The 20,817-nt window shown below is 43.1% G+C and overlaps 1 protein-coding gene across 1 annotated transcript in view; it reads right to left on the minus strand.

The window, feature by feature from the left end:
* Positions 1-9,723, minus strand: part of LOC110534344 (SLAM family member 5) — a 28,133-nt gene extending 18,410 nt beyond the window's left edge. Inside the window, exon 1 of the mRNA XM_036933432.1 lies at positions 9,544-9,723. Coding sequence (XP_036789327.1) covers positions 9,544-9,613 — 70 coding nt within the window. The 5' untranslated portion in view covers positions 9,614-9,723. The remainder of the gene's footprint in view (positions 1-9,543) is intronic.
* Positions 9,724-20,817: the final 11,094 nt, after the last annotated feature.

A 20,817-nucleotide genomic window follows, 5' to 3' on the forward strand; every position in this document is an offset into this window, starting at 1 on the left:
TGTTTCTGTTCCTGTCCTTGTCGGATTCTTGTTTGTGTTTCATGCCTGAGCCAGACTATCGTCATGTTTGCTGTAACCTTGTCCTGTCCTGTCGGAATCTGCCGGTCTATCTGAGCCTACCTATGTTTGGTTATTAAAGAAGCTCTGTTTAAGTTAGTTCGCTTTTGGGTCCTCATTCACTCACCATAACAGAAGAATCCGACCAAGAATGGACCCAGCGACTTCGGATCCTCTCCACTCAGCCGTCGGGATCCAGGGAGCGATGCTAGGCAGACACGAGCAGGAAGTGTCTGCTGCTCGACATGCCGTTGAGACCCTGGCCACCCAAGTCTCCAACCTCACAGAACAGGTTCACCATCTCCGCCTCGATCCACCGGCCACTTCCAGGGCTTTCGAATCTCCGGAGCCCAGAATCAATAACCCGCCGTGTTACTCTGGGGAGCCCACTGAATGCCGCTCGTTCCTCACCCAGTGTGATATTGTGTTTTCTCTCCAGCCCAACACTTACTCCAGGAGCACTGCTCGTGTCGCCTACGTCATATCTCTCCTTATTGGACGGGCTCGTGAGTGGGGCACGGCAATCTGGGAGGCAAGGGCTGAGTGTACTAACCAGTATCAGGACTTTAAGGAGGAGATGATACGGGTTTTTGATCGATCTGTTTTTGGGGAGGAGGCTTCCAGGGCCCTGTCTTCCCTATGTCAAGGTAATCGATCCATAACAGACTACTCTATTGAGTTTCGCACTCTTGCTGCCTCCAGTGGCTGGAACGAGCCGGCTTTGCTCGCTCGTTTTCTGGAGGGTCTCCGCGCAGAGGTAAAGGATGAGATTCTCTCCCGGGAGGTCCCTTCCAGCGTGGATTCCCTGATTGAACTCGCTATTCGCATTGAGCGACGGGTTGATCTGCGTCACCGAGCTCGTGGAAAGGAGCTCGCGTTCTCCGTTGCCCCCCTCTCCGCATCACTACCATCTTCCTCTGCCGGCTCGGGAGCTGAGCCTATGCAGCTGGGAGGTATCCGCATCTCGACTAAGGAGAGGGAACGGAGAATCACCAACCGCCTCTGTCTCTATTGCGGTTCTGCTGGTCATTTTGTCACTTCATGTCCAGTAAAAGCCAGAGCTCATCAGTAAGCGGAGGGCTACTGGTGAGCGCTACTACTCCTGTCTCTCCTTCAAGATCCTGCACTACCTTGTCGGTCCATCTACGCTGGACCGGTTCGTCAGCTTCCTGCAGTGCCTTAATAGACTCTGGGGCGGAGGGCTGTTTTATGGACGAGACCTGGGCTCGGGAACATGACATTCCTCTCAGACAGTTAAGGGAGTCCACGGCCTTGTTCGCCCTGGATGGTAGTCCTCTCCCCAGGATTCAGCGTGAGACGCTACCTTTAACCCTCACTGTTTCTGGTAATCATAGCGAAACCATTTCTTTTTTGATTTTTCGTTCACCTTTTACACCTGTTGTTTTGGGCCATCCCTGGCTAGTTTGTCATAATCCTTCCATTAATTGGTCTAGTAATTCTATCCTCTCCTGGAACGTCTCTTGTCATGTGAAATGTTTAATGTCTGCTATCCCTCCTGTTTCCTCTGTCTCTTCTTCACAGGAGGAGCCTGGTGATTTGACAGGGGTGCCGGAGGAATATCACGATCTGCGCACGGTGTTCAGTCGGTCCAGGGCCACCTCTCTTCCTCCACACCGGTCGTATGATTGTAGTATTGATCTCCTTCCGGGAACCACTCCCCCCCGGGGTAGACTATACTCTCTGTCGGCTCCCGAACGTAAGGCTCTCGAGGATTATTTGTCTGTAGCTCTTGACGCCGGTACCATAGTCCCCTCCTCCTCTCCCGCCGGAGCGGGGTTTTTTTTTGTCAAGAAGAAGGACGGGTCTCTGCGCCCCTGCATAGATTATCGAGGGCTGAATGACATAACAGTGAAGAATCGTTATCCGCTTCCTCTTATGTCTTCAGCCTTCGAGATCCTGCAGGGAGCCAGGTTTTTCACTAAGTTGGACCTTCGTAACGCTTACCATCTCGTGCGCATCAGGGAGGGGGACGAGTGGAAGACGGCGTTTAACACTCCGTTAGGGCACTTTGAATACCGGGTTCTTCCTTTCGGCCTCGCTAACGCTCCAGCTGTCTTTCAGGCATTAGTCAATGATGTCCTGAGAGACATGCTGAACATCTTTGTTTTCGTTTACCTTGACGATATCCTGATTTTTTCACCGTCACTCCAGATTCATGTTCAGCACGTTCGACGTGTCCTCCAGCGCCTTTTAGAGAATTGTCTTTTTGTGAAGGCTGAGAAGTGCACTTTTCATGCCTCCTCCGTCACATTTCTCGGTTCTGTTATTTCCGCTGAAGGCATTAAGATGGATCCCGCTAAAGTCCAAGCTGTCATTGATTGGCCCGTCCCTAAGTCACGCGTCGAGCTGCAGCGCTTTCTCGGCTTCGCGAACTTCTATCGTCGTTTCATCCGTAATTTCGGTCAGGTGGCCGCTCCTCTCACAGCCCTTACTTCTGTCAAGACGTGCTTTAAGTGGTCCGTTTCCGCCCAGGGAGCTTTTGATCTCCTCAAGAATCGTTTTACATCCGCTCCTATCCTTGTTACACCTGACGTCTCTAGACAGTTCGTTGTCGAGGTTGACGCGTCAGAGGTGGGCGTGGGAGCCATTCTTTCTCAGCGCTCCCTCTCTGACGACAAGGTCCACCCATGCGCGTATTTTTCTCATCGCCTGTCGCCGTCGGAACGTAACTATGATGTGGGTAACCGCGAACTGCTCGCCATCCGGTTAGCCCTAGGCGAATGGCGACAGTGGTTGGAGGGGGCGACCGTTCCTTTTGTCGTTTGGACTGACCATAGGAACCTTGAGTACATCCGTTCTGCCAAACGACTTAATGCGCGTCAGGCGCGTTGGGCGCTGTTTTTCGCTCGTTTCGAGTTCGTGATTTCTTATCGTCCGGGCTCTAAGAACACCAAGCCTGATGCTTTGTCTCGCCTCTTCAGTTCTTCAGTAGCCTCCACTGACCCCGAGGGGATTCTCCCTGAGGGGCGTGTTGTCGGGTTGACTGTCTGGGGAATTGAGAGGCAGGTAAAACAAGCGCTCACTCACACTCCGTCGCCGCGCGCTTGTCCTAGGAACCTTCTTTTCGTTCCCGTTCCTACTCGTCTGGCCGTTCTTCAGTGGGCTCACTCTGCCAAGTTAGCCGGCCACCCTGGCGTTCGGGGTACGCTTGCTTCCATTCGCCAGCGTTTTTGGTGGCCCACCCGGGAGCATGACACGCGTCGTTTCGTGGCTGCTTGTTCGGTCTGCGCGCAGACTAAGTCCGGTAACTCTCCTCCTGCCGGCCGTCTCAGGCCGCTTCCTATTCCCTCTCGACCGTGGTCTCACATCGCCTTAGATTTTGTCACCGGACTGCCTTCGTCAGCGGGGAAGACTGTTATTCTTACGGTTGTCGATAGGTTCTCTAAGGCGGCCCATTTCATTCCCCTTGCTAAACTTCCTTCTGCTAAAGAGACGGCACAAATCATCATCGAGAATGTTTTCAGAATTCATGGCCTTCCGTCAGACGTCGTTTCGGACAGAGGTCCGCAATTCACGTCTCAATTTTGGAGGGAGTTTTGCCGTTTGATTGGGGCTTCCGTCAGTCTCTCTTCCGGCTTTCACCCCCAGTCTAACGGTCAAGCAGAACGGGCCAATCAGACTATTGGTCGCATCTTACGCAGTCTTTCTTTTCGCAACCCTGCGTCTTGGTCAGAACAGCTCCCCTGGGCAGAATACGCCCACAACTCGCTTCCTTCGTCTGCGACCGGGCTATCTCCTTTTCAGAGTAGCCTCGGGTACCAGCCTCCGCTGTTCTCATCTCAGTTCGCCGAGTCCAGCGTCCCCTCCGCTCAGGCTTTTGTCCAACGTTGCGAGCGCACCTGGAAGAGGGTCAGGTCTGCACTTTGCCGTTATAGGGCGCAGACTGTGAGGGCTGCTAATAAGCGTAGAACTAAGAGTCCTAGATATTGTCGCGGTCAGAGAGTTTGGCTCTCCACTCAGAACCTTCCCCTTAAGACGGCTTCTCGCAAGTTGACCCCGCGGTTCATTGGTCCGTTCCGTATTTCTCGGGTCATTAATCCTGTCGCAGTTCGACTTCTTCTTCCGCGATACCTTCGTCGCGTCCACCCGGTCTTCCATGTCTCCTGTATTAAGCCCGTTCTTCGCGCCCCCGCTCGTCTTCCCCCCCCCCCCCCCCATCCTTGTCGAGGGCGCACCCATCTACAGGGTCCGCAGGATTTTGGACATGCGTCCTCGGGGCCGTGGTCACCAGTACCTTGTCGATTGGGAGGGGTACGGTCCTGAGGAGAGGAGTTGGGTTCCCTCTCGGGACGTGCTGGACCGTGCGCTGATCGAGGATTTCCTCCGTTGCCGCCAGGTTTCCTCCTCGAGTGCGCCAGGAGGCGCTCGGTGAGTGGGGGGGTACTGTCATGTTGTGTCTTGTCTCTGTCCTTTCCCTTCACCCTGTCTCCCTCTGCTGGTCGTTGTTAGGTTACCTTTTCTCCCCCGCTTTCTCCCAGCTGTTCCTTGTCTCCTCTAACTACCCATTCACCCCGTTTCCCACCTGTTCCCTTTTTCCCTCTGATTAGGTCCCTATATCTCTCTCTGTTTCTGTTCCTGTCCTTGTCGGATTCTTGTTTGTGTTTCATGCCTGAGCCAGACTATCGTCATGTTTGCTGTAACCTTGTCCTGTCCTGTCGGAATCTGCCGGTCTATCTGAGCCTACCTATGTTTGGTTATTAAAGAAGCTCTTTTGGGTCCTCATTCACTCACCATAACACATTTCAAAACAAATACCTAATATACACAAATCTAAGTAAAGGAATGGAAATATATGGATAAGCAATGTCAGAGCGGCATAGGCTACGATACAGTAGATAATATATAATATTGTATATACTGTACATATGAGATGAGTAATGCAAGATATGTAAACATTAAAGTGACATTATTAAAGTGACTAGTGTTCCATTTATTAAAGTGGCCAATGATTTCAAGTCTGTCTATGTATGCAGCAGCTTATCTGTGCTAGTGATGGCTATTTAACAGTCTGATGGCCTTGTAATTGAAGCTGTTTTTCAGTCTTTTGGTCCCAGTTTTGATGGAGCTGTACTGACCTCGCCTTCTGGATGATAGTGGGGTGAAGTAACAGGGTCAGTGGGGTCAGTGGCTCGGGTGGTTGTTGTCCTACTGCCTCTGGGCTGGTGGACTCACTAATGTTGGAGTGTGTCCCTGGCTACTCGTCCATTTTTAAAACAAGAAAAAAGCTGTCTGCTTTGCTTAATATAAGGAATTTTAAATGATTGATAATTTTGCTTTTACTTTTGAAACTTCAGTATATTTTAGCAATTACATTTACTTTTGATACTTAAGTATATTTAAAACCAAATACTTTAAAACTTTTACTCAAGTAGTTTTTTACTGGCTGACAATCACTTTTACTTGAGTAACTTTCATTAAGGTATCTATACTTTTACTCAAGTATGAGAATTGGGTACTTTATCCACCACTGACCTCTCCCCATCTTTACAACCATTGAATCTATATGTTTTGTCCATGACAGTTTACAATCTAAGGTAACACCAAGTAATTTAGTCTTCTCAACTTCAACAGCCACACCATTCATTACCAGATTCAGTTGAGGTCTAGAACTTATGGAATGAGTTGTACCAAATACAATGCTGTTAGTTTTAGAGAAGTTCGGGACTAGTTTATTACAGGCCACCCATTCCAAAACAGACCGCAACTCTTTGTTAAGACTAAACAAAGCATGGACACACATGCTTTGTTTAATTCCAATGGCAGGTAAACATAAAATAGTAGAGAGCCCAGAGTGCTACCCTGCGGTACACCATACTTTAAATGTTCTATTAGAAAGATAGCTCTGAATCCATGATATGGCAGATGTTGCTACTCCTCTCAAAGATCAGTGTGAAAAAGTTGTGATGGACTAACGTTACTTTCTGCACACGGTTGACTTGACACAACAATGAGCCAAACAAGGTGTAGCTACGATGCCGTGAAGAGTTCACCCATATATATGGTTAAGAGTCTAGACACATTTTCAGATGTTATACGTTTCTAATTTTCTCAGAAAGTCATTTTCATTGCAAGTTAAGGTGTACTGTAGGCTAGCAAGCAAACATTAGTTTGCTGGCTCGCGAGCTAACATTACGTGGAGGATCTGTGTAGTAATACTATTAGTATCTCAGAAAGCCATTTTAATTGCTAGTTATGTTATCTAGCTGGCTAACATTGAACCTAGTTGGTTAGCTTTAGCTACCTGCCGATTCAAACTTCATGGATGGTGGCTAGCTATACCAAACCCTTTGTACTGAAGCTATGGGTTGGTATTATGGTTCATTGTTTAGCTAACTTGCTATTTTATGAACATGTCAAGACAATAGTGACCATCCCATCTGGGTGTGTCTGGGTAAGCATCATCTAATAATTACAAAATATTTTTATCTGGACTTCTTAGGGATAGGGGGTAGTAATTTCACGTTTGGATGAAAAGCTAGCCCAAAGTAAACTGCCTGTTACTCAGGACCAGAAGCTAGGATATGCATATAATTGGTAGATTTGGAAAGAAAACACTCTGAAGTTTCTAAAACTGTTAAAATAATGTATGTTAGTATAACAGAAGTGATTTGGCTGGCGAAACCCAGAGGACAAAAAAAGAAATTGAGGTCAATGTGTTTTCCTTTAGGTTTCTATGGGAAGCTGTATTTAGTAGGAACCTGGTTGCAGTTCTTATGGCTTCCACTAGATGTCAACAGTCTTTAGAAATTGGTTGATGTTTTTCATTTGAGAAATTAAGTACGGCTGTTCTTTGTGAGTGTCAAGCCAAGTGGACTCTTCTGTTTGGTGCGCGTGAACTGGAATGCGCTTCACATTGTTTTTATCCGGTATTGAACACAGTATATTCCGTCTTACATTTGATCAATTATTTAAGTTTTAGGATACCTAAGGTTGGATTAGGAACGTTGTTTGAACGTTGTTTGAAATTTCACTGGATGTCGAGCGGGAATGATTCACTAAGAAGTTAAGAAATAGACCAAGGTGTACATGAAGTATATTTTTACGAGTTTTTCCTTATTGTAGGCTACTACTTTCACCAGTTTTAGTCTTGAAATCATTGGTTGAGTGGGGCTAAGGCTTAAGAGTGTGTGAACGATGCTGAATAGGTGTAGACAAAGAAGAACTCTCCAGTAGGTGTACCAAAACATTCAATGGCCATTTTCTCAAAAGTGGGATTACAAGTTAATCAACTTTCAAAGCAGAATTACCTTCACATTGTTCCTCAACTGCAGTGTATGATACTTTTATCCAATGTAAAAAACACCATTTCAAATGTTGCTATCTCAGACCGAATCCAGGCCTATAGGCCTAAGGCTGAGACATTAAGAAGACACAATGAAAGAATAAATTCAACCACAACTTTATTTCATTAAAAAAACTTAGAGCTACAGGTGAAGTTCGCAAAACATATTGCATATAATAAACAGTTACATGACCTACAACATGGTCAAGCAAGTTAATGTTTCTGACATTTTCGGACTACTAAACAACTGTTGATTTAGAACCACAGAGTTACCACAAGTCACAAAGAACAAGCGCTGCCTCCACTATTTCATCACCATTTCAACTTCAGCATTCCAAAATCATCTAATCACCTATGCTTAGTCTAAAACAGTGACAACTAAAATATACAAAAAAACGATTTAGTAAGCTAAATATAATGTGGTCGTCCATGGTACTGATTTCTGTGAGTGTGCGTGCTGGCATGCAAGTAGAAAATACATGTTGACTCACCCTACTTTGTAGAGAAACGCCAATGACATCCTCCTCTTTCATATTAGAAACGGTCATACAGCAGGGTAGGGGCGGCAGGGTAGCCTAGTGGTTAGAGCGTTGGACTAGTAACCGGAAGGTTGCACCTTCAAACCTCCGAGCTGACATGGTACAAATCTGTCGTTCTGCCCCTGAACAGGCAGGTAACCCACTGTTCCTAGGCCGTCATTGTAAATAAGAATTTGTTCTTAACTGACTTGCCTAGTTAAATAAATAAATAAAGGTAAAATATAGGTCATACAGTAGGCTACACACGTTTAGTGTATGTTGTTCTAGGCTGCCTGGCTAAAATAGCTAGCCTAACTGGCAATGATGTGCCAGGCCAGCTAGTTAACTATAGTAGGCCTATAGTAGGCCTATAGCGTGTAACAATTGTCTGTCCTCGGTTGCAACACTCACTTCTGAGTCTGGAAGCAACGTCAGTGCAACAACTGCAACAACACACACAAGCCTAAATTCACCATGCACAATGCGAAGCATCAGCTGGATTAAAGTAAAGCTCACCGCCATTGGACTCTTGAGCATTGGAAATCACGCTTCACCATCTGGCAGTCTGATGGATGAATCTGGGTTTGGCGGATGCCAAGAGAACGCTGCTCGAATTCATAAGGCCAACCCCAAAAAACTACTTAAGTAGTACTTTAAAGTATTATTAATTAAGTACTTTACACCACTGCTGACCTTATTTCTCTTGAACGTCTTCATTCTCAGTTTTAAGACATTCAAGCGAGACACTTACACCCTAAAAAAACACCACTTTTTTTGTCTCACGCTATGAACAGAGGAACATCACATTTGTGGTGGGCTGACTAAGTGGACCAGCCCATGAACTTTGTCAAAAAGTACATCGCTCTTCCATCCATCTATGTGACAAACAGCCTCTGACCACATAATCACAGGAAACCACAAACATTTCCTGTTTAATGTCCCCCTCGAAAGTAGCTTAAATGCCACTGAGTTTTAATGTTAATTTTACCTAATGACTTTTAGATATTGATATCCATTAAAGAACTTCATCATTTTGGGGATGAAGCCATGTCCATAAAGGTGCATGTTTTATTGTCACATCCATAGTCATTAGTCTTTTCAAACATCAATGGGCAGGCGCTGTGAGCCTAAACACAGTGAACATATGACTTCTGTCATTTGGACAAAATTCTAATAGAACACAAATTAGTTTCAAATGACAAGCTCCAGTCTCAGTCTCAGAGAACTATGAAAGGTTATCAGCCTGTTGTTTCCAAAATATTATTAATCTCTCATCTAAATTAGTCTATGAATCAATAAAGTATTGGCATACTCTGTAGTTGGTGTATAGATCACAAACGTTTATATCCTACAACTCTTTTTTTCCCATGAAAGAACCTAGTCTCTGTCTGTATCTATCCCTTACTTTAAATATTTGTCTAATGCTCGGACAGGATACAGGAGCACGTCTCTCCAGAAAGGGAGGAATGTTATTTTGGAATGAGTCTTAGCGATAGGCTACACACAGTGTAAATGTTGCACTGTTTAAATGATTTAGCATTTTTGAATTTGACCAATGTTGCTAATTAAAACATTTACAAATAAAAACATTTGGCTACTTATCTATCATCTCCCACATACAATTTGAGTTAGTGCAGCAAATCAGTAAAAATAAAAGAAACATACCATTAATGAGAAAATATAGCAGCATGAACGTCAGTCTGGCAAGCCTTCTCCATCTGAACAAATGGTTCATTCCTCTAAATCTCCAACTGTTCAGTGGTGTGCACTGTGAAGAACCGGAAAGATGTGATCTTGTCCTGGTACAGAGGAGAGAATAGACTCAACCAGACCAGCAGCCCTCTGTGGTGTATTCATTAAGACGATTCTGTTGCAAAATGTTTCTTAAACAGAAGGAAACAGAACGGGGAGGGACCTACCTGAATTTATCCAATAGAAACTGCTGTTTTAGTTGCAACTGTTTGGGCAAATGTTTACACCCCTCATCTCATCACCAGTCTTTCTCTCCCTCTCGAGGTAGAGAGATAAGATTACAACTCCATCTACAGTGGTGTATTTGATGACCCTGTCTGTAATCACAACATCACAACACCCTGAGGAGATGGAGGCTTAGTAGAAGAAGCATGTGTGAGAAATTGGATAATCCATGACTGCCATCATGTCTGAGCTCATTACATTATAATACCCATCCCTCTTGAGATAAAGAGAGTGGTTGGTAGACTTGTTATGTAGTGATGAACTAGAGTGTAGGTTGTTAAAAAACTCTTAAGGATCCGCCCCCTTTTTTAAAAATTTCACCTAAAATGACATACCCAAATCTAACTGCCTGTATGTCAGGCCCTGAAGCAAGGATATGCATATTCTTGGTAACATTTGAAAGGAAACACTTTGACATTTTGAAAGTGAATGTAGGAGAAAATAACACAATAGATTTGGTAAAAGATAATACAAAGAAGAAAAAAAACCTTTCTTTTGTATTTTTTTGTACCATCATCTTTGAAATGCAAGAGAAAGGCCATAGTGTATTATTCTAGCTCAGGTGCAATTTCGGTTTTGGCTACTAGGTTATAAACTGATCAATGATCCATTGCATTTCTGTATCAAGACCGCCCAAATGTGCCTCATTTGTTTATTAATAACTTTTCATGTTCAGAACTGTGCACTCTCCTCAAACAATAGCATGGTATTATTTTACTGTAATAGCTACTGTAAATTGGTCAGTGCAGTTATATTAACAAGAATTTAAGCTTGCTGCCAATATCAGATATGTCTATGTCCTGGGATATGTTCATGTTACTTACAAACTCATGCTAATCGCATTAGCCTATGTTAGCCTAACCGTCCCGTGGAAGGGACATCGATTAAAGAGCACCTTCTAGTGGAGAAAAGAGAATTTCACTGTGAACTGTTTTCAGTTTGCATTATCGTGTATGGTAGCCTTCTGTATGCTATTGTGTGAGGTATATACACAGAGTGTACATAATATCAGGAAATCCTGCTCTTTCCATGACATAGACAGATCGGGTGAATCCAGGTGAAAGCTATGATCCCTTGATGTCACGGTTACCTGTTATATCCACTTCAATCAGTGTAGATGAAGGGTAGGAGACAACCTGTCTGGGAATGGGGTTCTGCTAGCGGAACCCCTCGCCAACAGCCAGTGAAATTGCAGGGCGCCAAATTCAAACAGAAATCTCATAAATCAAATTTCTCAAACATACAGGTATAACATTCTCATTTATCCAGCCACAGTGTCTGATTTCAAAAAGGCTTTACAGAGAAAGCTCCACAAACGATTATATTAGGTCACCACCAAGTCACAGAAAAACACAGCCATTTTCCCAGCCAAAGATAGGAGTCACAAAAAGCAGAAATATAGATAATGTAACGGCTGTTGGAAGGTGTGGAACAAGGTGCAGCGTGATACGTGTTCATGATTTTTTTTAACTGAACACTGAAATAACAAAGAGAACGACCAAAACAGTTCTGTCTGGTGCAGACACAAAACCAGAAAACAACTACCCTACTACACGGGGGAAAGGCTACCTAAGTATGGTTCTCAATCAGAGACAACGATAGACAGCTAGCTGCCTCTGATTGAGAACCACACCCGGCCAAACACACAGAAATAGAAAACATAGAACACAAAACATAGAATGCCCACCCCAACTCACGCCCTGACCAAACCAAAATAGAGACATAAAAAGGATATCTAAGGTGACAGATAAAATTAATCACTAACCTTTGATGATCTTCATCAGATGAAACTCATAGGACTTCATGTTACACAATACATGTATGTTTTGTTCGAAAAGTGCATGTTTATATCCAAAAATCTCATTTTACATGGATTGTGTATGTGTTCCATTCAGAGAGTAAATGGGTAAGACAAAATATTTAATTGCCTTTGAACAGGGCATAGCAGTAGGTGCCAGGAGCAAAGGTTAGTGTGTCAAGAACTACAATGCTGTTCGGTTTTTCACACTCAACAGTTTCCTGGTGTGTATCAAGAATGGTCCACTACCCAAAGGACATCCAGCCAACTTCACACAACTGTGGGAAGCATGGTTGTTGACATGGGCCAGCATCCCGTGGAACACTTTCAACACCTTGTAGAGTCCATGACCCGGCAAACTGAGGCTGTTCTGAGAGCAAAAGCGTGTGCAACTCAGTATTAGGAAGGTGTTCCTAATGTTTTGTGCACTCAGTGCCTTCAGAAAGCATTCATACCCATTGACTTATTCCACATTTTGTTGTGTTATAGACTAAATTCAAAATGGATTAAACATATTTTTCTTCTCACACATCTACACACAATAACCCATAATGACAAAGTAAAAATATGTTTTTAGAAATGTTTACACATTTATTGAAAATAAAATACAGAAAAATCTAATTTACATAAGTATTCACACCCCTGAGTCAATGATTTGAAGAAGCATCTTGGGCAGCTATTACAGCTGTGTCTTTCTGGGTAAGTCTCTAAGAGCTTCTCACAGTATTTGCACATTATTCTTATTCTTCAAGCTCTGTCAAGTTAGTTGTTGATCATTGGTAGACAGACTTTTTCAAGTTTTGACATAGATCTTCAAGCCGATTTAAGTGAAAACTGTTATTAGGCCACTCAGGAACATTCAATGTTGTCTTGGTAAGCAACTCCAGTGTATATTTGGCCTTTTGTTTTAGGTTATTGTCCTGCTGAAAGGTTAATTTATCTCCCAGTCTGTTGGAAATCAGACCGAACCATGTTTTCCTCTGGGATTTTGCCTGTGCTTAGCTCTATTCCACTTTTTTATCCTAAACAAACTCCCAAGTCCTTAACCGATGACAAGCATACCCATAACATGATATAGCCACCACCATTCTTGAAAATATGGGTAATCAGTGGTAGTCAGTGATGTGTTGTGTTGGATTTGCCCCAAACATAACACTTTGTACTCAGGTCATAAAATACATTTCTTTGGCTCATTGCAAACATTATGCATGTTTTGGAATATTTTTATTCTGTACTGGCTTCGTATTAGTATTGTGGATTAATTACAATGTTGCTGGTCCATCTTCAGTTGTCTCCTATCAAATTCATTAATGGCTCTGTAATGGTTTGATTCCTTCCTCTCCGTCAACTGAGTTAAGAAGGACGCCTGTATCTTTGTAGTGACTGTGTGTATTGATACACCATCCAAAGTGTAATTAATAACTTCACCATGCTCAAAGGGATATATTCAACGTTTGTTGTTTGGTCCTGCCGTACATACCTACACGTACGCTACGTTCACAAGACGCAGGCCTCCTAATTGTCCCTAGAATTTCTAAGCAAGCAGCTGGAGGCAAGGCTTTCTCCTATAGAGCTCCATTTTTATGGAATGGTCTGCCTACCCATGTAAGAGACGCAAACTCGATCTCAACCTTTAAGTCTTTACTGAAGACTCATCTCTTCAGTGGGTCATATGATTGAGTGTAGTCTGGCCCAGGAGTGGGAAGGTGAACGGAAAGGCTCTGGAGCAACGAACCGCCCTTGCTGTCTCTGCCTGGCCGTTTCCCCTCTTTCCACTGGGATTCTCTGCCTCTAACCCTATTACAGGGGCTGAGTCACTGGCTTACTGGGGCTCTTTCATACCGTCCCTGGGAGGGGTGCGTCACTTGAGTGGGTTGAGTCACTGATGTGATCTTCCCCCTTGGGTTGTCATGTGGCGGAGATCTTTGTGGGCTATAGTCGGCCTTGTCTCAGGATGGTAAGTTGGTGGTTGAAGATATCCCTCTAGTGGTGTGGGGGCTGTGCTTTGGCAAAGTGGGTGGGGTTATATCCTTCCTGTTTGGCCCTGTCCGGGGGTGTCCTCGGATGGGGCCACAGTGTCTCCTGACCCCTCCTGTCTCAGCCTCCAGTATTTATGCTGCAGTAGTTTATGTGTCGGGGGCTAGGGTCAGTTTGTTATATCTGGAGTACTTCTCCTGTCCTATTCGGTGTCCTGTGTGAATTTAAGTGTGCTCTCTCTAATTCTCTCTTTCTCTCTTTCTTTCTCTCTCTCGGAGGACCTGAACCCTAGGACCATGCCTCTGGACTACCTGACATGACGACTCCTTGCTGTCCCCAGTCCACCTGGCCATGCTGCTGCTCCAGTTTCAACTGTTCTGCCTTATTATTATTGGACCATGCTGGTCATTTATGAACATTTGAACATCTTGGCCATGTTCTGTTATAATCTCCACCCGGCACAGCCAGAAGAGGACTGGCCACCCCTCATAGCCTGGTTCCTCTCTAGGTTTCTTCCTAGGTTTTGGCCTTTCTAGGGAGATTTTCCTAGCCACCGTGCTTCTACACCTGCATTGCTTACTGTTTGGGGTTTTAGGCTGGGTTTCTGTACAGCACTTTGAGATATCAGTACGAAGGGCTATATAAATAAATTTGATTTGATTTCAGATTTTGATTTTTAATTATATTGTAAAAATGTCTAAAAACATAATTCCACTTTGACATTATGGGGTATTGTGTGTAGTAGGCCAGTGACACGAAATCTACATGTAATTCATTTTAAATTTTAATTCAGGCTGTAAAAAGTCAAGGAGTGTGAATACTTTCTGAAGACACTGTATACAGTATATATAGGACTACGGTTTCATTGAAGTTTTGGTTCTGAAAACACCGTGTGTCAGGTATTGTATTTGTTTTTCCCCACACAACTCCACACAACAAAGACGAGAGGCATGGAGGAAGATACTATCCTGTTATCCCAGCAGCAGCCCTGGTGGTGTTCCCAGACATCTTTGCAGTATTATTCACCATAGGGACATGCCAACACAGTTCACTTATCCTGTACGTGTCCCTCTCAGAGCTGATTCTGTCTAACCCATTCTGTGTGCATTCATTTTCTCACTCCATATTCTCCAGATAATCTTTGAATGTTGATGGATGACCAATCAATCCTTAGAAAAGCAGAGAGCAAAGATGGTGAGAGAAAGTAGTTTGGTTGAAATGGAAAACCAATGGACTTGTAACACAATGCTGCTTGGAAGAGTCTTTGGAATCTCCCTGATTTGAGGCTGGGCTGCAGGTGACTGATCAAAGAAAACATCTTCCTCAGGAATACGTTTGGGAGGAGCAGACAGATTGTGGGAGGGCTGAGGGCCTGTGTGGGGTAACCAGAGATCTGTGTGGGTGTGTTGCATCGGCTAACTCAGCCAGGTGAAAGCTAGAAAATTTTACTTGGTAGCGGTGGGTGGGATCAACAAGCTGTGTGAGGGTTGACATTTGCCTTGGCAAAGAGCTCATCAACTACTTTAATGTTTAAATGAATAATTTACAGACATACAGTGCTGAATGTATCATCAATATCATATAACTTTACCGGTACCTGACTCTCTCATTCCCTTCATGGTGTGTGTTGCAATACAGTAAAAGTAGCATTGTGTATTATTGTTTAGCTGTAATATGACTTGACATACAGTATAATTAAATGTTGTAAAGAAAAGTAAATCCAACAATTTGTAATAACATGTAGAGATTTTTGCTTTCATAAAGACACTGGAAAAAATAGGTTGTTGTGGTTGATCTGATGTGTTTACATTGAATATGATATCAAGGTGTTTTGACACTTGAACAAATTATTCTGGTGTATCTCTAGATCAGGGTTTTCCAAGCTCAGTCCTGGGGCCCCCCTGGGGGCAGGTTTGTTTTCCCCCCGAGCACTACACAGCTGATTCAAATAGTCAAAGCTTGGTGATGAGTTGGTGATTTGAATCAGCTGTATAGTGCTATGGCAAAAAACAAAACTTGCACCCACGGGGAGGGGGCCCAGGACCGAGTTTGGGAAACACTGCTCTTTATGACACATTGATAAAGCCATCACCTGCTGCTTATCTATTGCGTCATATTTTCAATCAGCCTATGAAATATGATGCGTTAGACAGAAAGAAAAACTGCCTGAAGGCCAGGTGTTAGGCCAGGGTATCAGGCCAGGATATTATGTAGATTACAATGAAGGTTACTGAATGTTAATGTCCGTCAGAGAGAACGGTAAATGGTAGTTCATGTGTCAAGACAAATAAATGCAGTTCAAAAGAAAATGCTATAAAAAGGTGAAGCTGCTACATCTTTTCAATAATGTATTTGAAAGTTATTACACATGTTGCCTCTATCAGATCAGAGTAGCATGTCTCTTTCTGTAAGCATGGTGTGGTCCTGATAGAAATGTGCTGTATAGAACATACTGTACAGACACCTCTTCTATACATCATTCTGCAAGAATCTTTGAATAAGGCCCTGATGTTAGTCTCAAAACAACACCCACAAACGGATAGAGAGTGGGAGCCTTGTGGTTGCTTTTACTCAAGTAAATCTACACAAATACATGTATCAAAATGAACGTGTCAACATACATGGATTCCATCAAACCCCACAACACCCCCACATTGTCTCTGTGTGTGTTAGTACGTCTGTATGTACTCTTCTCTATCGCCATCTATGTCAGCGTGTGGTTATCACTTATTTGTTCGCTCTGTTGTCTGTAGCCTATATGGGTCAGTCGCTTTCATTCTCATTATAGGGGAGACGTGGAACCGCCCTCTAACTCTGCACAGCTTCTCTCAAGCAAGAGAGCTGACACCACAAACCTCTCAGTCCCCTGCTCCCACATTTAGCAGACACTCTCATAAAGAGTGACCTACAAGTCAGATCTGTGCTAGTAAGCTAGTCAAATTCAATTGCGGACAAAGTACCCAATTGGCATACTTGTATAAAAGTAAATATACCTTAATTAATGGGAAATTACTCAAGTAAAAGTGAAAGTCACCAAGTAAAAACGAATTGAGTAAAAGTCTAAAAGTATTTGGGTTTAAATATACTTAAGTATCAAACGTAAAAGTATAAATCACTTAAAATCCTTTTATTAAGCAAGCCAGATGGCACCATTTTCATGTTTTTTTTATTCATGGATAGCCAGCAACACAGCTCTTAACTCCCTCAGTAGATGCCTATTGGAAAACTTATTTGTAATGCTTTTAATCTGTTTAATTAATTTATCTTATTAACACTTTGTTCTAGCTAGCTATTTGTGCAGGTAAACGCAAGGGGCACTCAGAGATTATTCAGAAACAAAAGATTTGTGTTTAGTGAGTCCGCCAGATCAGAGGCAGTAAGGATGACCAGGGATGTTCTCTTGATAAGTGCGTGAATTGGACTATTTCTGTTCTGATAAGCATTGAAAATGTAACAAGTACTTCTGGGAGTCAGGGAAAATGTATGGAGTAAAAAGTAAATACATTTAATTAGGAATGTAGTGAAGTAAAAGTTGTCAAAAATATAAATAGTCAGGTACAGATACCCCCAAAAACTACTTAAGTAGTACTTTAAAGTATTTTTTCTACTTAAATACTTTACACCACTGGTCAAATGAAGGACTTCTGTGCCTAACCTTTAACCTAAGCTTAGTTTTAACTGAACAGAAAGGGAAATAACTTCTGTTGTTCTCTGGTCAGAGGCAGTAGGACGGCTTCCAACTGTGACCTGTTATCAAAGTGCCCCTCTGTTAGTTCTCAGGGGAGCATAGTCTTCCATATCTAATTGGTAGAGCACGGCTCTTGCAACCCCAGGATAGTGGGATTAATTCCAGAGACCAGCCGTTCATAAAACATGTATGCACACATGACTGTAAGTCACCTTGTATAAAAGTGTCTGCTAAATTACATAAATATTTGTACAATGTATACTGAATAGACTTTCTAGCTGAATGCTGACATTTTAACATTTTATGGCCCCTCCTCTCACTTTCAGAGGAGAGAGGTGGAGAAAGAGAAAAGAGAGACAGACACAATGAGAGAGATAGCGAGTCAGATAGAGAGCTCCATCAGTAAGACAATTCAGAGTGCAGTAGAAAAACGTTGCTATGCGGTGACAATCATGATAATAAAGAATGTATCAACAATTGGAAAACATTTTAAAGTGCTTGAATCGTGTGGTAATAATGATTTGCCAGGCTTAGCAGGAACTGGAAAGTGTGGTTGCCATGCCATAGACAGGAGGGTAAGAGATGTATTTGAGATGTGTTCAGGTTTTAAACTCTTCTTCTTTTTGCTGTGAAGTACACCACCACAAGCTCACCAATAGTATCTTAACTGGATTGAATGCTCATAAAATCATTTTAAGATACAAGGGGTATGATGAATGACGTTTATTTCTCTTTATGGAGTAGCGTAGTGAGGGTCTCTGTCTCTAAACTAGACAGGATGTGGTGGGGCTGCAGAGAAACAGAGATGATAAAAAACGGGGGGCAGGGAGAAGTACACAATTTCTGACTGATGTCATCAACCACACGGCCAAGGTGACGAGCACCAAAAACCTGTTCAAACTAGATTCATTGAATGTGTTCAAATTTCAGGATTCAGAGTAGGGCTAATGCCAAATAAAGTCATATTCATTGTATAGAATTTCACATTTTGAGGATATGGTACGTGCTTTATTTGTCACTTCCACATGGTGGTGTCTTAACAAAGATTAGAGATGGCTGCTGTGTGAAACTAGACTGTAAAAGTAGAAAGTCTCAAAACAGCATGGTTGGGTAATGAACCCATGAAAAGTAGTGCTCCTAATCAAACATCTAATGAAATCAAATATTATTGGTAGCATACACATATTTTGCGGATGTTTTGCAGGTGCAGTGAAATGCTTATGATTCTAGCTCCAACAGAGCAATACCGTCGGTAGCATGGAGGTTTGGAGCGTTGGGCCAGTAACCAAAAGGTAAAAATCTGTCGTTCTGTCCTTGAGCAAAGGAATGAACCCGAATTGCTCCAGAGTTGCTGTCAATATTGGCTGATCCCTGGCCCTGACCCCCCACTCTCTGATGGTGTCTCAGGGGAAGTGGGATATGCATAAATATCACCTTTTCATTTCATACCTCACACTTGTACATACAGTGCAACATGACTATATAATATAATACCCCCCAATTATAACAATACACACAAATCCCCAAAATAAAAAGAAAGGAATTAAGAAATATCAGAACGCGCAATGTCAGAGACTGGAATATAAATACTGTGTATTTAGTATAGTTTTATCTATAAAGGATAACTTTTGAAATGTTTCACTATATTTATTTGTATGAAATTCACTGAAGAGGACAGTCCTCCCCTTCCTCCTCTGAGGAGCCTGCACTGGGAGGTTAACCTGCAAGAATTGGGGATTTTGCACTTGCAAGTGACTAATAATTATTCTCGTTAGCCCTACCTCGTCATACTCCAGACCAATAGTCTGAGAAGATATACCACTACTACCCAACACCCCCTGCAGCTGTTCTGCAGTAAATCCTTGCAATCCCAAGTACTTCTCTGCCTCTGCCACCACAACCTCTATGTTCTGTGATTTTCGATCCATTTCTGCAGCATAATTGACAACCGTGGCTATAAATACTAAAAGGCCCACCTTACTGAAGCTCATGCTCTTCCCATCACTGTCTCTTGGTCTCTGCCTACTCGTTTTCTGTACTACTCCAACCCTGGCAACCTCAGTCTCCCTTTCTCTCACTGGACACCTCCGATCTCCAGCCCCCACAACTAACACACACAACTTTCTCCACCGATACCACACATTCCTTCACATTGACAATCCTGGATGTGGGAATGGGTGCTGTCCTCATTGAACATTCACTTGCCTGATGGTTTTTGATGTCCGTTCATCATGATCCATTACACGTCATGGCACAGCAAGCTTAATACTAATATCTAAATGTACTTTTCTTTCATCAAACATGCATACAACGTTAAAAAGAAAGGAGGACCAAGGCACTCTTCATATAACTAATTATAATGCCCTTATTTGTATGGCATGTTCAATGGAAACAAAGATTACAAACTCTGACGTGGTTTGACTGCATGGACTTCGTCAGGGAGAACAAAGATACAGTGTCCTCTTTAGAACAGCCTTTTCCAATCAATTCTGATTTGAAGAGGGAGTGGTTACATCATTCATTGGACAACACCTAGTAAGTAATACTATACACATTAAAAAGTGAAATACTGTAGACATGTTTTCAAAGTGCTAAGAATAGGAGAGCCACCTATTTTATAGTTTGCTAGACCACAGCAAACAAGGAGTCTGAACATGTTGAGTGCAATAATTAAACATGTCCACTAGATGACAGCAAAGGGACGCCTCACGACTACAGTAAAGGTGAGAAATCCTCATCTTCATTTAAATCAGGGAACTTACTGGCCACTAGTTTGTAAATCCAAAAGCTTTCCCTTTGGTTTAGCGGTTTAGGACGGTCCCCTTTTCTAACTGAGTCTGGAACATGATCAATACCCATAGCTTGTAGGGAGGCAGGGTCGCCATGGTGTAGGGACTTGTCGTGCCTTGTCATGGGGTAGTCTTTGTTGCCTACTCGTATGGCATAAGAACCTTTTGAGGATCTAAGGACCCATGCCAAATCTTTTCAGTCTCCTGAGGGGGAATGTCTTGCCCTCTTCACGTCTGTCTTAATGTGTTTGGACCATGATAGTTTGTTGGTGATGTGGACACCAAGGAACTTGAAGCTCTCAACCTGCTCCACTACAGCCCAGTTGATGAGAATGGGGGCATGCTCCTTTTCCTGTAGTCCACAATCATCTCCTTTGTCTTGATCACGTTGAGAGAAAGGTTGTTGTCCTGGCACCACACGGCCAGGTCTCTGACCTCCTCCCCATAGGCTGTCTCATCGTTGTCTGCGTTCAGGCCTACCACTGTTGTGTCAAATCAAATCAAATCAAATCGAATTTTATTTGTCACATACACATGGTTAGCAGATGTTAATGCGAGTGTAGAGAAATGCTTGTGCTTCTAGTTCTGACAATGCAGTAATAACCAACAAGTAATCTAGCTAACAATTCCAAAACTACTACCTTATAGACAGACACAAGTGTAAGGGGATAAAGATTATGCACATAAAGATATATGAATGAGTGATGGTA

The sequence above is a fragment of the Oncorhynchus mykiss genome, chromosome 10 (assembly GCF_013265735.2).
Source record: "Oncorhynchus mykiss isolate Arlee chromosome 10, USDA_OmykA_1.1, whole genome shotgun sequence".
Lineage (NCBI taxonomy): Eukaryota > Metazoa > Chordata > Actinopteri > Salmoniformes > Salmonidae > Oncorhynchus > Oncorhynchus mykiss.